A 17,783-nucleotide genomic window follows, 5' to 3' on the forward strand; every position below is an offset into this window, starting at 1 on the left:
AGGATCATTTGAAGGACATGGAGAAGGGAAGGGAAAAATCTTAAGATGGCAATGTGGGATAGCACTGGCTTTAAGAGTAAAAAAAGACTGTTACTCATTTTGCACAGGAGGAAACTGAAGCTTCTGGGAGGAATTGCCTTGCTTGAGGCCAACAAGTAATAAACAGCAGAAGCAAGATGCAGAAGGTAATAGAGAATATTTCTGAGAAATCTTCAGTTGTTTTCATTAATTTGGCGAGCTCATTCCAGTTATTTAGGTACACACAATTCAAAGAAAACCCCTAATGAAACACTACTACTAAACAGTTTAGAAATTTTTGCTATTACCCAAATTTTCATGTATACAACAGTGGACCTAAAGCAGGGAGCATGCTTCTGACATTTTAGTAGAAATATAACTATAGACAGAGAACTTAACATGTGTGAACCTCAGTTTCCTTCTCTGTAAAATAAGAACATTGTATGTGATTTAAAGGTGGTCAAAGGTTTCCCCCCCCCCCCCCAGCTCTAAGGGCTCCAAATCTAGTCCTTTTCCCACTATACAACTGCCTGCCCCCATATAAGCTCTGACATCCATGTTGTATGGTTTTTAAAGTCACTTTCAGACACGAAATCCTGAAATTCCAGCCTGATGATAGAGTTATCACAAGCCATGGCAGGGATTCCAGCTTCCTCTATTGGCTTGTTTGGTAGGTAACCCCTGAGCAGATCACTTTCCCTTCTCTAGATCTCAATTTGCAATTCCATGTCCTAATGTCCCTCGCAGCTCTGACATTCCATGTTCTAAACTCTTCCCTCAGTTGACATCCCCCGTTCTAGGCTCCCTCCCTCCTTTGATGCTCTGATCTAGGTTCCTTGAGACCTCTGACCTCCCACGTTCTAGGCTCCCTCCCTACTCTGACGTTCTTCACGGGGGAAGGGCGCTGATCTGGAGTCCTGAGACTACAGTTAGAATCCCCCCAGGGTAAACCCTCTGGGGTCTCTTCCTCTAGTCCCGGGTGCCTCCTCTAGTTTGTATTCTGGGCAGTAACGTCCCCCACCCCGGGCCGGCCATGCTCCGCCCTCACCTCTGGGGGACCCGGGCCGGGCCTCGAAGGGACCTCGCTGACAACCGCGCCGACGCCCCCGAGCTCCTGTCTCACCCAGAAATGCTTCTTTGGCTTCTTCGGGGTCCTTGGGAACTATTAGCTACAGGAAGTGGCCGCCTACTGAAGACGAGTTCGGCGCGCAGGAAGTGATGTAAGAGACTCCACGCGGAAGAGGTGGTTGCCCTGGGAACAGTGAAGCTGGTCCTAGAGCGTTCTCGTCTCTATGGCATTGGAGGACCTCTGGCTGGAGAAGCTTCCGGGAGACCTAAGTGGGAGGAGCCCGAAAGCCCCGCCCTTCTCCTCTCCCTATATCTACAGAGCGGTCCTGCTCCTTTGATGTTCCTTCACTCCACTTCTCGGAAACTTACGAGATCTTCTATACTTCGCTTCCAAACTCCCCAGCTTCTCTTGGCTTCCTTCAGGTTTGGGGATTTCTGAACTGTTCTAGGAGTCTCCAGCTGGGGGAGGAATCACCCTTGTTAACTCCAGACCGGCCCCCATCCCCAAAAAAAGAAAGTAAAAGGGGAAAACGACCCTGTTACAAAGCCAGTGAGGCAACGCGCAGCTAACTGTGCCAAACACTGGCATGAGTTGGCCAAATGGCTAGGGATGTTTATTACATTTCACCCTCTCCTCAAAGTTCTATTACACCCTTTAGTGGATTTTAAGAGGAGTCTAAGACCCACGCCATTGGCTCCAGCCCCAATCATTAGGGTCCCTTTCATTTGGGGGGTTCCTGTACCTCACTTCCATTTTACCCCTTAATGGTAGGAATAACTTTTAAAAAGGAATATTTACTTGAAAGGTATAAGAAGAATAAACAAACATTTCCTTCCCTTACTTCCAACACCTGAGGGAATAATCCTCCCCACCCAGTGCCACTTCAGCTGTGAAATAAAAGGGATTAGGTTCACAGTTTAGCTCAATTCCTTTATAGCACAAAGCCAAGCCCACCTTGGGCTCAGTCCAGGTGCCTTATACTGCCTTTTCAGAGCATCTTTGCTAGGCGAGGTGAAAGCACATTCCGTGGGGTCATTGGGTCTGGATTCTGGTCCAGCTGAGATTCCAACCTCTCCACCTAGAACTGAAAAGGACAAATGAAACCATCCAAACAAAACAGAAAGCCCATTTCTCAGGGCGACAGGGTCAAAGTTAGAAAGAAGGAGAAACAGAACGCTTTCTCCCAGCCACTCAGGTCACAGAGTGAACTTGAAATGGGTGAATAGCACCTTCAGCTCTTTCTGGATTCTTATGAAAAGGAAAGAGAGACTTTTCCCAAGTAGTTTTAAAGACAATCTTTTTAGCTACACAGTCAATTAAAAGAGGCTATCCATGTGGTAAGAGTAAACAGAATATCTTCTCCTAGAAGCTGGCCCTTGGCCTCTCCCACTTGTGATCCTCCTTTCTAGGTAAATGTGGCATGCAAAAAGGCTGGTTTCACAAAGTCAAAAACAGTTGCTGCTCTCAAGTTCACATTCTAATGGGGAAGACAGTTATGGACAAACAAGGTATACGTGTGGAGTGAGAAAGTAGTGTGTTATTCACAGATATATTAGCAATATTAATAAATCCAAAATGAATATGCCTAGGACCCCAGTAGAAGTTAGTAAAGCTGGTCTCTCTGAGACAGCATCCCTTGTGGGACAAGATTACCTCACCCTATTCAGTATACAAAGGACTCTCTTAATTATCTTTGGCTTGAGTGATATAGAAACAACTTATGTTCTTACTATCAGAAACAACCAGTGTCTTTATAAAGTATTTTTGGGATTTGAGGATATATTTTAAGTTGGTACTTTTTAAATGTTTAGAACTGTAGTTTAGTGATTTAGTAATAACTTTTATGAACCCAAGGCTAGGCTAATAGCCTCTTCCCAGTTCAATAACCCCCTTTCCGCATTTCTTTCACAAGCAACCTTTGGTTGCTTTAACTTGTATTCTTAGTCCCTTACCCTTTACTAGCCAAGCCTCTTCAATTTGCATTCAAAGGGGGTACCTGCCAGAGAGATCAAGTGGGCTAGAAGCTCTGGAAAATACAATAGTGGTTTGTCAAAGGTAGCAATCTCCCAATCTGCCCTGCACCCCAAATGTATCATAAAGTGTTCAAATTAGAACCTGACTTCAACCCTTGACCATTTGCTAAAAAAAAGTTAATTTGGAGGTTATCTCCTTCAGGAAGGCTGGAACACGACAGGTGAATGTGTCAGGATGATGTCATTTAACCTGAGGGTTGTAGTTTCCTATAAATAAGGGTTTTTTTCTATAAGCTGGAGCTTTTGGGGGTGCTGCCTTTTTTCTTTCTCTCTCTCTATAAAGCGTTGCATTTGAAATGGCTTCCCAGTTCCTTGAATAGTAGCTTAAAGAGGGTAAACCTTGATATTTCATGGTCCACTTCACAAAGATGGTTCCTTGACTGGGAAACCAGAACAACAGATGGTGCCTCAATTTGCCTATCTGAACAAATTATTTGTTGGCATGACCAGATTAGACCTCTCCTGTTTCTAAAGAACCTTAGTATTGAGAGAGCAGTGAGAAACTAGATGCAAAGCAGGAAACAGTAACTCCTTCCAACTGAGAAGAACAGCCTGAGGATTTGCTTTTTGGGCCGGAGCGAAAGGTGCATCCCCCCCTCTAAAACTGTGTTCGACCTGGTTCTGATTTCCCAAATTAGGAGGCACACCAGATAATGTAAGACCAAGAGGTACTGTTTTATTGCAAGCTCGAGCTTGGGTCCCACAGCCTCCAAAGCAAAATGGAACCCTGAATGAGAGGCTCAGTTAGCTTATATAGTTTGAGCAGGAACTTGTGGGGGTTGGATGTTTATTCAACAAATGCTTCCATTCAACAGATGTTACTGGTCGGGGGTCTATCCGCCACTTAACGAATGTTACCAATTGGGGGTTTTCCTGCCATTCATTAGGTGTTGATGTTTTTGGTTTTCCTATTATTCAGTAGGTGTTGCTGTTTTTATCAGCTCTTACACTCAGTCGGCTTCCCAGGCCTAACAGGTGATATATAGGCCAGGAGATCTGAGACTAAGCAAAGCAAGTGGGACCTGATTGCCAGTGTGTGTCTTAAGGAAAAGAAGCAAGGAGAGAGATGAGGATTTGTGTCTAGAATAGGGAACAACAAAAGGGCTGAACTGAAGAATCTCCACTCAATAAAAGCCAAGCATGAGACTCAGAGACTATGGGGAGCAGCTTGAGATCATTTTACTTAGTTTCCTTTGTTTACAGAATGGGAGAGCTCAGATAGGTGGAAGGCCAGGAGCTGTTGCTTTAAGCATCTTAGATATGGAATTGCATTGGGAATGTGGGTTGATGAACCCATAGGAAAAAGCCAGTTAGTTGCTACACTTTGCGGCAGTCTATAGGGTTGTGCCCTGGCTGGTTCCCAAGAAAGCCTGCCAGAGTCAGGACAGGTGAGTCTGAGAGTGAGCAAACTAGGGACTGGGTTACAAGACATCTCATGCAGGACACAAGTTGCTCACTGGACTGGTGAGTCTGAGCGAGTAACCCAAGGTCTAATTCACCATACACTTCAGGCAAGAGAGTGAGTGAGTCTGGGAAAAAAGTTAGCTTGCAAAATATCTGGGCTGGGGAGTCTGGATTGAGCCACTACCACCGGGATAGAGATACCCGAGGTATTTGGGGATTGGATGGACATTCCAGATTTTACTGATAATTGAAGATCTGAGATTAAATCCCTAGAGAAAAGACCATGGGACAGAAACAATCCACAATAGAGAATGAGAGGCAGCAATAGGCCACAATAGATGAGGCTGAGCAGAGTAGGAGAGAATCAGCCTGTATCCCTCAGGACAGCCCATTGTGATTAAAATTACAAGCTTGGAATAGGTCTTCCCATTTTGTAGCTTATGATAGGATAATTATTATTAAATATTGTGTAGTCTAGGCAGGAACAGAAGTTGACAGAAAGAATAATATCTTGTGGCCCTAATTTGGGAATTCGGAAAGCTCAATCTGTGAAAAATTATATTTGACCATCCGTAGGAGAAAGATTAGGAATGATGAGGAGCTAGTTTAGGCAGCCTTATGGATAGCCACAGTGGAGGAAGGGAGAGGGAAAGCAGTGGCACAGCAACAGTGACAAAAAAAAAAAAAAAGGAGAGGAGAAGGAAAAGGATTCAGAATTGGGATGAAAGGAGAAGAGGACCCAAGACTGAATAGATGTCCTCCCTTCTCCTTTTTTGGTTCCTCCTCCTGTTCCCCAGGAGCCACCTCCTCCTGCTCCTGTTTCCCATGTACCAGTACCACCACCCCATCTTACAGGCTCACTTCCTTTTACTGTTCTTCAACCTCCGTGAGCTCCTCCAGTGCTTCAGCTAGAAGCAGAAGCAGCTTTTCCACTTGAGGAGATTATAATCCCTCCTCCTGATTCTTACAGACTCCTTTAGTCTGAACAGCTAATAGAGGATCAGAGAAATCTACTTTTAGGTGGAGTGGTGAAGTACTGCCCACTGAGGGAAGCTCTGTTAGGATAAGGAATTGGCCATGATAATATTCCCTTCAGTGGCTCTGAAGTGAAAAATTTTAAGAGAGATGGAAAGTCCCCTAGATACATGAGGAAAGCAGAGCCAGATCAGACAAGGTACTATGATAATAATGATAATATATGATAATGAAAATCCCATAGCCCAAAGTGGACAGAGAGGTGAACAGGAATTTTCTCTCTGGGATAGCAATGAATCCACCCACCATACAAGCATCAGGGAATAAGAGCAGCAATGCCCCAGAGTCAAAATCTGAATTAAATCTATGAGATCAAGCAAAGAAAAGATGAGACTCTCACTGAATTTGTAAACTGATTAAGGGAAGCATTTAGACAACAAATCTCAAAGGTGTTTGTAAGAAAGAAAGGATGGAACATTCAATTTGGAAGGCCTCCAGAGGCCACATGTGCCCCTCTTATGTGCTAGACCTGTGGAATAGGGTACTTGGAAAAAGATTGTCCCAAACAACAGAGAGAGAAGAGGATTCTCTCTCACATAAAGATTGGCGTTTGAAGGAATCAGAGTCTGTTCTTTGATGACTCCCATGTGGAGCCCTAGGTAACACTGAAAGTGGAAGATCAGGCAAATACCATTTTCCTGATAGATACAGGAGCAGCTAGGTTGTCCCTCTTTGTGCTGGCCTCAGAAGCTAAGCTTTGCAAAGTGAGACCTAGGGTGACTGGGGTAGAAGAGACTTTTCCTGTTCCCATCACCCAACTAATAGAAGTGAAATATGAGCACGAGGAAGTAAGAGACCAGACTAGAGTGAGGAAGAATTTGCAAGTCTCCCCTACCTGGGGAAGTCAGCTTTATTACAGATAAGTCCTCACAAGGCTTAGATGGAAAAAGAAGGAACGACTGTGATAATTGAAGGAAACAAAGAGGTTCTAATGAACAGAGGCCATCCTTCAGAGGCCTGATCAGCTCAAATGTGTGAATTAAATGCATTCAACTGGGCTTTGAAGATGTAGAAGAGACTAAGTCTGATACTCTAGCAAAAGGGAAAGAATTAGTTCATGTGAAGTTCTGTTGAAGCCTGAAGAATGAGGCTGTAGAACCTCCTGTTCCTGGAAATACTGCTTAAACATGCTTTAACTGTCTGTATTGTCTGTCTTTTGTAAGTCTGTGTTCTATGTCATGTGTTGTGTGTACACACTGGGGAGAGTTTTGGGGAAAGAAAACCTCTAAGTGGTTTTGAGATAACTCTGTCCATCTCTCCTCCATTTCTCTGGAAAAATGAAGGAGCTGACAGACCAGAGAATGTGTTTAAGGAATTAAAAAGGAACATTCTTGTGAGAAGGAAATTTATACACTGTTCTTCTTCCTCTTATGGCCAGTAGGGAGAGAAAGTGGAGGAGAACAGAGAGAGATGTTTTGCTCTCAAAACTGGATTTTTACTTAGGCATAATTTTTAAGGTTGATGTATGTGGTTTTAGAAAATAACACATGATTCTGGAATGTACTTGTGAAACTAAGTAAAGCGATTGTGTTAAAAATTGTTTAAGATTCCAGAAGGCTTCTGTTCTGTTTTTGTAGTGAGAACAATGTATGTTCCCACTGAAATTTAAAATGAACAATGGTTAGAGATTTGAATGTTTGAACATGCCTAAAAAGTTTGTTAATTGAGTAAACTGAAGTTGGGGATTGAAATAACCTGGGTAACTTGCTTGATTGGCTTACTATTTGCAGACTGTTTTAGTATAATATGTAATATTAAGAAGATTCTGAATAATCTAAATTTGGGGGTTTACAAATGAAAATGTGGAAATTTTATTTGGTATATGTACAGTTGAAGTGAGCATCAAGTTAAAATATAATGACCACTGGGAATGGGAAGTTTTAAATTTGTGAATTTGAAATGGAATCTGTACTAAGAGTTTAGAATATTGTTAAAAAGAATTTCTGAATTTGTGACTAAATTGTGATTTGTTGATTTGTTACCAAAATATGTACTTTGTGCAAGAATGATTCTGCTAAAATGTAAACGTGTTTAGATGTGAACATGTGTTCAGATGCAATTTGTTAGAATGTGATTCTGTTTACTGGCAAATGACTGTGAACTAAATTAATGTTTGAGGTGAATTGGATATGAAAATGTGCAGAAGATATGTATATGAGTGATGCAATTATTAGTAATATTGACAATTTATGCTCTTCTGAGTCACTAATAGCAGATAGAAATGATAGCTGGTAGAGTGGAAGTTTAGAGAATAGGCAGTTAGATCTGTAGTAGAGTAAAAGTAAAAGAGTAGATATTTTATTTGTAAAACTTTGCAAGGCCTTGAGAAGCCATCAGAGTGAGGAAATAGATAAAACAAAAAGTTTGTTTGGGTTGTGGAATTTTAGGAGTGGAATTGGATTGCTGAGAATGATTTTCTCTGAGCTGTAATAAGAATTGTCATTTAAGGCAAAAAGGCTTTTGGGAGCTCAACTAAGGATATTGTAAGCTTGAAATCCAGCTATGGCCTTCTGGTGATTGAACTCTCATCAAAAAGAGAGATGACAATGAGGTACTCAGAGGAAAGCCCTTAGGAGAAGTTGGAAAGGCAGTCCCAGACTTGACTTGGACAGGCCTTTCCTGACTTAAGTAAGGATGATGATCCCTAAGTAAAAGTTATGCACGAGCCAGTGACAGCTTTGGCTTATATGAGAAGCCGCTCACTATGTGTACTTTTGGGACATAAGGACATCTATTCCATGCCTGCCTTTTCCTTTGTGACAAATTCCTATGATCAGCACAAAAAAAGCAAATTGTTAAATGGAAGTTCCCAAGTTCCATTTCCCCAACAAATCAAGTAGATTAGTAGTTAAGGATCAGTTAACATATGGTAGATAAGTGAGATTTCCAGGAGATCCTGTATCTCTTGCAGGAGGACCTGGGGTAGAGAAATTTGTTTGTCCTTTTAGCTAGAGCATCTCCAAAGTTTCTACAAACAACTCAAGAGTAGAAAGAGCAAATTTCTACAAGCAATTGAGAAGATTCTTCTTGGATGAAGACAACTTCTGAAGAGGAGGCACCTCTGGTTAGCAATATTAGTTGTTGTTACATATAGGGGAGGCAGGTGAGAAAACACAACTTTGAAAGTTAAAAAGGGAGGGTTTGTATGCAGTGAGGAATTAGTGGGTTATTCTCAAATATATTAGCAACATTAATATCTCCAAAATGAATATGCCTGGGATCCCAGTAGAAGTTAGTAAAGCTGGTCTCTCTAAGACAGCATCCCTAGCAGGACAAGATTGTCCCACCCCATTCAGAATACAAAGGATTCTTAATTACCTTTGGCCTGAGTAAGACAGAAACAACTAATGTCTTTACTATATAAAGTATTTTTGGCACTTTAAAAATATTTAAAACTGTCTAGTGATTTAGGAATAAGTTTTCTGAACCAGAGGTGAGGCCCTCATTGGTGAATACATGGCATGTGTAATGTGTACACAGCCAGCACTGGGGAACTGCTCTGCTCCCCCTCTTCCCAGTGCCTGAGGACATTTTTTTGCTTGTCCCACCACTCTGTCCAGCTGCCCAAAGCAAGCACTTTTCCCTCAAATCTCTAGAGTAATAAGGGGCTCACAGACAGCTTGAATTAGCCCCCTGGGCACTTGAACTAGGAAAAGGTTGTCAAACCTGGGCTAGGCTAATAGCTTCTTCCCTGTTCTATAACCTCCCTCCCCAGTTTCTTTTACCAGGAACCTTTGGCTGCTTTAATTTGTATTCTTAGACCCCCTCACCTTTTACTAGCCCAGCCTGTACAATTTCCATTCAAAGGGGTGCCTGCTTGAGAGACTAGGGTGGGTAGAAGCTCTGGAAAAACAATAGTGGCTTGCCAGAGGCAGCATCCTCCCAATCAGCCCTGCACCCCAAATGTATCATGTTTTTTTCTATAAGCTGGAGCTTTTTTTGGAAGGGTCACCTTCCTTCCTCCTTCTTTCTTTCTTTCTTTCTTTCTTTCTTTCTTTCTTTCTTTCTTTCTTTCTTTCTTTCTTTCTTTCTTTCTTTCTTTCTTTCTTTCTTTCTTTCTCTCTCTTTCTTTCTCTCTCTCTCTCTCTTTCTTTCTTTCTCTCTCTCTCTCTCTTTCTTTGTTTGTTTCTTTGTTTGTTTGTTTGTTTGTTTGTTTCTTTCTTTCTTTCTTTCCTTTCTCTCAATAAAGTGTTGCTTTTGCAATGACTTCTTGGTTCCTTGAATAGTGGCTGAAAAGGGTAAACCTTGATATTTCCAGGTCCCCTTAAACTTCTATTTCACACAGTATATATAGATAGGAAAAACTGGAGATAAATCCTTAAAGGAAAGGCAGAGAGACCAATTAGAAGGCTATTGTAATAAATAAACATTTTATCCAGATCAAATTTCTTGCCATCTCTGAGAGTGAGGGAAGAGAGAGAGGGATACAATTTGGATCTTATAATGCCAGAAAATATATGTTGAAAATTGTTATTATGTATAATTGGGAAAATAAAATATATTTAAATAAAAAAAAGATTATTGCAATAGTCACAGAAGAGGGAATGAGGATCTATATTCATGGTGAAAAGGGGATGCAAATAAGGGGTGTGAGGGTAGAAACATTTGAAGAGGAATTAGATATGTTGGGTGAGAATAAGAAATCGGAGATGATACTGAGGTATGACCCTAGATGACTGGGAAGATGGTAGTCGCTCCTCTAATAATGGGAAAGCTCAGAGAGAAGGGTTTTGGATAAAGATCACTTCTGTTGGCCCCTTCCTACTCTTCCAGTCTTCTTACACTCAACCCTACTCAACAGACATATACTTTTGTATCTAGTGATATTGGATTCCTCTATTAAGAACTTCCATCCAATAAAGTCTTTTTCTTTTTCCCCCTTCTTTTTCTTTTCTTCCTTCCTTCCTTCTTTTAAACCTTCTGTCTTAGAATCAACACTGAGTATTGGTTCCAATGCAGAAGAGCAGTTAAGAGTGAGGCTACAGGGGTTAAATGACTTGCCCACAGTCACATAACTAGGCAGTGTCTGAGGTCAGATTTGAACCCAAGTCTTCCCTTCTCTAGATCTGATTCTCAACAATAAGGCCATTTTTCAAATAAGACACTCCATCTCCAGACTCTGGGTATTTCCATTGGCTGTCCTTCATACCTTGAACACTTTTCCTTCTCCTCCTGGCTTACCTGACTTCCTTCAAGTCTCAGCTAAAGAAGGAATTTTTGTTGACTAGTTAAATGAGGCCAATGTCATTCCTACTGTCATTCCAACAGTCCAATTAGTTTCAATTATCCCCATAGGTCAGGTTCTTTCTAAGACAATGAATAGTCTAGATCAGTGATGGCAAACCTATGGCATGGGGGCCAACGATGGCACGCAGAGTGCTCTGTGGGACTGACCACTCTCCCTCCCTCTCCTCAAACCCAGAGTTCATTACTAGAAAGGCAGAGGGACTTGGTTAGAGCTGCTCCTTTCCACTGTGCCTGATGACATTTTTTCATTTCACCCACCCCTCTGCCCAGCAGCCCAATGGAAGCAATTTCTCCTTCCCCTGTATGGGGTAAGTGGGAGAGTGGGGTGCATCTGGCACTCTGTGGTGGGGAGGGGCACAGCACACAGTCTCTGGGTGGGGGTTGGGCATGGCACTCAGTCTGGGGGGTGCTGTTCCCACTATCCTGCAGCTGAAGCCCAACTCTGGTGTTCATTAAGCTTCTGAAGCTTTTTGCTAATGCCTTTAGAATGTAAGTTCATTGTAAGGAGAAGTCATTTCATTCTTTGTACATTCCTTGTTTCTCCTGAGCACAAAAAAGGGGCTTCTTATAGACCATAAGGGGCAGCTGAGTGGCTCAGTGGATTGAAAGCCAGGCCCAGAGATGGGAAGTACTGGGTTCAAATGTGGCTTTAGACTCTTCCTAGCTATGTGACCCTGGGCAAGTCATTTAATCTCCTTTGCCTGGTCCTTACCACTCCTCTGCCTTGGAACCAATACACAGTATTGATTCTAAGACAGAAGGTAAGGGTTTAAAAAAAAAACAAAATAGTTATGCTTCAAAAGATAATCCCATTCTTGGTATTAAAACAATATTTTATTCATGGGAAATAAAGTGAGCAAGTGTATCCAAATTGCCCCATATATTAAATTTTTAAATAAGTTTCTGTGATTTCTCAGCCAGGGAAGGATGTTGGTGGCCCATGCTGCAGAGCTTCCTCTGGTGATGGAGGACTCAAAACCATCCCCTTTCAGTTTTGAAATCTCATGAGAACAAAGAGATCATTCCGGATACAATTTTTAAAAAATTCTCAAGTTGACGAAATGAATTATAAAAGGTCTACGTTGAGAAACCTGAGTTTTGTCCCCCAGGTTCTCTCCTCTACAGAGTTTTCCAGTGAGGGACAGAGTTGAGTTTTTTTGTTTTTGTTTTTATTTTTCCCCAGCAAGTTTCAAAGATCCGAGGATTTTGCAAAGAAATGCAAAGACGATCCCCGTTGAGTGGTCCTGAATTGGTGAGAATAGCAAGCAATATGCTTGGATATCCGATTCCTGGTCGGCTGCAACTCTCTTCTCTGGTTGGTCAATGAAAAGCTATTTGCAGAACCCTGGAAGGAGAGAAAAGAACTGTGAGCCATACAGCAGGTTTCATCAGATGAACATTCCTCATTTGTACAGAGCATGGGCCAACCACTACTAGGAAAGACCTTAGAACAGACAAGATCGAGCCTGGGAAGGGTCTTAGAACAGGGAATGTCAAGGTTGGGAGGGAGCTTAGATCAGGGAAGGTCAGAGCTGGGAGAAGCCTCAGATGTGACAGTCTGGAAAGACTGAAGAACTCTGGTCAACCCAATGGACCAAACCAACATTCCAGAGGACCTGTGATAAAGGCTGCTATCCCCCATGACAGAGGGGATGAACTCAATACCCAAAACACACATTTTGGGACATGGCCAATGTGGGAATGTTTTTCTTGAGTCTCCAAATCAGTTACAAGGAGTATTTTTGGAGAAATAGAGGAAAGACGATGGTAAAGGAGATTTTTGTTAATGAAAACAATTTAATTTAATTTTTTTTAAACCCTTAGCTTCCGTCTTGGAGTCAGTATTGTGTACTGGCTCCAAGGCAGAAGAGTGGTAAGGGCTAGGCAATGGGGGTTAAGTGACTTGCCCAGGGTCACACAGCTAGGAAGTGGCTGAGACCAGATTTGAATTTAAGACCTCCCATCTCTAGGCCTGGCTCTTAATCCACTGAGCTACCCAGCTGCCCCCTTAATTTTTTTAAAAAGTTCAGTTTGTGCCTAAATAAGCCTTTCCACTACAACATCATCTCCAGGGAGACAAGAGAATGCTCCCTTTCTAGGCAGACTTCTTGTTTTAGGCCACCTCCAATTGTTAGGAAGCATTAGGAATTCTGCTATCAAATAAAATAGATCACTTTTATATACTTTCAAGATTTTATTATTATTATTATTATTTTGGACTGAATCTATGATTTAATTCTTATAAGAAACTCCTTGGAGACTCCCTCTACCAAAGCCCAATAAGCACTTGCTCTGCATCTTAAAGGCTTTGAGAACTCTGGGCTTATAGGCTATGTCAGTGATTCCCAAAGTGGGTGCCACCGCCCCCTGGTGGGTGCTGCAGTAATCCAGGGAGGCAGTGATGGCCACAGGTGCATTTGGGGACGGTGAATAACTTGTAAGGGGGCGGTGATAGTATGTGACGGGGCATTAAGTAATATTTTTTCTGGAAAGGGGGCAGTAGGCCAAAAAAGTTTGGGAACCACTGGGCTATGTGAATGGTGACTGGTGTGGTCCATGGGCCTTCTGAGACCTCACTGTTAGCACCTTCCCTCTTCAGTGTTGTCTGTTGTCTCCCCCATTAGAATGGGAGCTCCTTGAGGGCAAGGTCTGTCTTTGAACTTCCTTTGTATCCCCAGAGCTTAGCACCGTGCCTGGCACACAGTAGGTCCTAAATAAATGCTTGTTGATAATGATTATGATACAATAATATTCTGCAGCCCCCCTCTTAATTGAAAGCATATTTTTATAAATAAACCAGAATGTGGGGAAGGGAAGAATACCAGAGGGGGAGAAGGGCCTCAAAATGCGGGATGAGCCATTTTCTAAGGGAAACTGCTTTAATCTCTCTGGTAGATGTTTCCTCTGTGTTTGAGATCATTCTCTGGGATGCCCTGATTAGAGGGTTAGGAAGACCAGCAACTCAATCCCTGGGATGCACCAGAAATAAAAGTGCACATTCAAGAAAACCAGAGATGCCAAAGGACCAGGTATAAGATCTGGCAGGATCCTTCCCAGTACAAGGGGTCAGTTTACACAACTCCTGAGTCCACTGGACCCCCTGCCTCAAAGAGGACCATAATGAAAATGACAATAATTAAGAGTTTGCTTGCCTGCCACCAGAGAAATACTTGGCTCATCTCCTGGCACCCAGGAGGTCCTTAAAAAATGCTTGTTGATTGGGTGAATGACCGATTGAATTGTATCCACAATACATAATGAAATAAAGAGGAAATCCCAAGGAACACTGGAGATCAAGGGAGGCTCATTTGGGGTAATGTTTCCTTTTTCAAACAAAAACCCTTATTTTCTGTCTTGGTAACTACTCTAAGACAGAAGGGCAAGGTCTAGAAAATGGGGTTAAGTGGTTTGCCCAGGGGCACATAGCTGAGAAGTGTCAGACCATATTTGTTTTGTTTTTGTTTTTTGTTTTTTATATTTTTAAACCCTTAACTTCTGTGTATTAGTTCCTTGGTAGAAGAGTGGTAAGGGTAGGCAATGGGGGTCAAGTGACTTGCCCAGGGTCACACAGCTGAGAAGTGTCTGAGGCCAGATTTGAACCTAGGACCTCCCGTCTCTAGGCCTGGCTCTCAATCCACTGAGCTACCCAGCTGCCCCCTGTCAGACCATATTTCAACCCAAATCCTCCAGATTCTGGACCTGGCCCTCTATCCAATGTGCTTAACTAGATGCCCCTTTCCCTTTCCTTTTAAGCTTAACAGATAAAGTCTCCAAACTCCCAGAGCTCCAACAAGAGCCACATCTGTCCCATACCTGGAATCATTCGCTTTGTGAGTGAGAAGAGGTGGTGTTCGCATTCATCTGTGGGGAGTGAGAACAGACAAAAAGAGGAGTCATTTAGGCTGTGGTATAGACTGGAGGTGTTGAATTTGGCCAACTATGGCCAAACTTCCAAGTGTGGTCCCAACTAAATTAAATGTATAACAAAATAAATAAAAATGCAAAACAACATAGATGATGGTGATTTGTGGTTGTCTAAGTCTGTATGCAGCTGGCAGGGGACTAATTACTATATGAATTTGACACTACTGGTTATAGACTGACCACCTGTGGGAAGCCAATAAGAGAAAGAGAGTCTCAAATAGATAAAAATCTGAGACTCCTCTTTTGACCCCTTTTGTGATCCTTGTGATTTCTTGTTGAAAAGTATTGTGGCCTTATTGAAAAGCTTTAAGTTTCTAGCAAAACCGAAGTTAAGAGGTTAACATTCTTCCCCTTTAGTCAGAGATGCAGCCAAGGCCGAAACCTTAGTTTAACAGGTGCATTTTGCCCCTGAGAAAAGTATTCTCAGATTTAGCTTGTTGATAATCACGTAGCTGAAGGTCCAGCCATATTCTTATCTAAATCTTGAAGTTTCTGAGGTTTCCCTTTGTTATCTAAACTCATTGCAATGTTTACGAAGCTGTAAAACTCTGTGCTTTTGGGTGAGAGGGAGTTTGAAGTTTCATATATAATAAACTTGTGACTCAATGGCACTTCAGAGAAGCAGCTATGAGTTAACAGTCAAGATCATCTCCCATGTCCCACTACTTCCTTATCAACTAAGCAGTCCTTATCAGATTATGCGGAGATGATAGATAGATCTTGACAACCACCCAATCTTGTTTTTCTCAAACTGTCTCATCAATGCAGAATGTATTGTTATTTGTTTGTGTAGTATGTGTGTCACACACACACACGAGAGGGAGGGAGAGAGGGGGAAGACAGAGAGAGAGAGAGAGAGAGAGAGAGAGAGAGAGAGAGAGAGAGAGAGAGAGAGAGAGAGAGGTTGAGAGAGAGATAGAGAGAGTTGGAGGGAAAGAGAGGGAAAGGAAAGGGAGAGGGAAAGGAAGAGAGAGAAAGAGAAAGGGAGAGAGAGGAATGCATATGTATATAATTTAAAAAATATACATACTACAGTAGGGTCCCATATCCACATGGGATACATTCCAAGAACTACTGTGAGTGACTGAAACCAAGGAGAGTACTGAACCCTATACTGACAGCTCTCATTTTAACTTTTAATACTATGTTAACTTTGTAGAGTATTATGCTATCTCTCCTCATTCCTGCTTCACTTTTTGGTGCTCTGCAACTTCACACCTCCCCACAAAAAAACCCCTAAAAAAAAGAACCTCCAAATGAAAGCAGAAGAAATGAAGCAGAGAGAGAACACCTCAGAGGGCAGACTTGCCCTCCACCCCTCCCCTCTGCAGCCCCCAGTCCATGTATCTATCTTCCACTTGTACCCGTGTGAAGGAAATTATTAAGGGGACCTTGCTTGCCAGATAGAATCTAAACTCTGGTGCTCCCTCAGGGTCAGTGGGAAAGCCAGTAATTAAGGCAGGGGACAATGGGACAGGGCTTATGACAGTTGGCTTATGAGATGTGGTATATTACTTAAGATAACAGTTAGGGGGCAGCTGGGCAGTTCAGTGGATTAAGAGCCAAGCCCAGAGATAGGTGGTCCTGGGTCCAAATCTGACCTCAGACACTTTCTAGCTTGTGACCCTGGCCAAGTCACTTAACCCCCATTGCCTAGCCCTTACCATTCTTCTGCCTTAGAACCAAATAGAGAATATTGATTCTAAGATGGAAGGCGAGAGGTAAAAAAAAAAAATAGGTTAACAGTTAATTAGTCAGTTAGATAAACTGAGGCCAGAGAATTTGGGGGTCTCTACTTCCTCATTTGGACTGATTAGGGGCCTGCATTGCTGCTGGGGATGAGCCAGCTAAATGGAAACTCCAAATATGGAGTTATAGGTATAGGTATATGGAGTATAGGGTAAACTTTTTTTAAGATCAACCTTTTTGCAACTTCTTACTGTCTCTCATCTCTCATCTCTTCCTTTCTATCAATAAACCATAATAAACCATTAAAAATCTCTGGCCAAACTCCCAGTTTTTATATTAACATGCCTACTCAGGTACCAGTGTCTTTCCCCAGCCTCCACCTGTCTTTGAACCATGTGCCGGCTCCCTCCCTCATCTAGGGGCAGCTCCCTTCTTTCCTTTCTCCTTCCCTGGAATTCAAGGTTGTCTCAGGGTAGTGAAACCAGGGAAAGCAAAACAGTGGATAAAGGGAGACTATTGTCTACATATACACACATTTTTGTGTGTATATGTATGGATAATATATATGAGTGCATATCTGTATAGGCATATGTTTCTATATGCATATATATGTATATACAGGTATATATTATATATGCATACACAAACATATATATATATACACACAAATGCATCCATACATATATACACATATCCAGACACATGTTATCTCCCCTCATAAAATGGATACTTTTTAAAAACCCTTACCTTCTTCCGTCTTACAATCAATACTAAATATCAGTTCTAAGGCAGAAGAGAGGTAAGGGCTAGGCAATGAGGGTTAAATGACTTGTCCAAGGTCACATAGCCAGAAAGTGTCTGAGGCAAAATTTAAATGCAGAATTTCCCAGCCCTGGGCCTAGTGTTCTAGCCACGGAGCCACTTAGTTTGCCCCACCTCAGTCCCCCTCCTGTCTAGCTTTCCAACCGATGGTGGGAGGTGGTCGCTGGGTCTTCCACTATACAATAATGTTCTGTGGATGCCCCTCCAACTTGAGACCTATCCTTATAAATAAACCCAAACGAGAACTGTGGGAAAACTACAATGAGGCGATAAGGGAATAGGTCAGAGAAAGATACTCTTTTCACTTTCTTCAACAGAGATCCAAGATACTGAGAAATGACAGAAAAGAGAGATCCAGCTAAATAAGGGTGATGACAGACTCAGAGAAGTGTTAGATCTGGGATAAACCTTAAAATGTAGAACACACAGTAAAAGTTATGAAGGGCCTCAGAACAGGGGGTGTCAGGGCTGGGAGGTGTGTAAATGGAATTAGCTCTAGCCTCTCCCTCTCTCTATTTCCCTACCTTTTACCTTCCTAACTG

General features: G+C 42.2%; 1 protein-coding gene across 1 annotated transcript in view; it reads right to left on the reverse strand.

Annotated features, from left to right (window-relative positions):
- Positions 1–11,618: 11,618 nt before the first annotated feature.
- The window catches only part of TPST2 (tyrosylprotein sulfotransferase 2), a 29,385-nt gene continuing 23,220 nt past the window's right edge, over positions 11,619–17,783 (reverse strand). The window contains exons 5-6 of the mRNA XM_044658863.1: positions 14,620–14,667; positions 11,619–12,151 (exon numbers count right to left, since the gene is read on the reverse strand). Of these exons, the coding sequence (XP_044514798.1) occupies positions 14,626–14,667 (42 nt within the window). The 3' untranslated portion in view covers positions 11,619–12,151; positions 14,620–14,625. The remainder of the gene's footprint in view (positions 12,152–14,619; positions 14,668–17,783) is intronic.

The sequence above is a fragment of the Gracilinanus agilis genome, chromosome 1, assembly GCF_016433145.1.
Source record: "Gracilinanus agilis isolate LMUSP501 chromosome 1, AgileGrace, whole genome shotgun sequence".
NCBI classification, from domain to species: Eukaryota; Metazoa; Chordata; class Mammalia; order Didelphimorphia; family Didelphidae; genus Gracilinanus; species Gracilinanus agilis.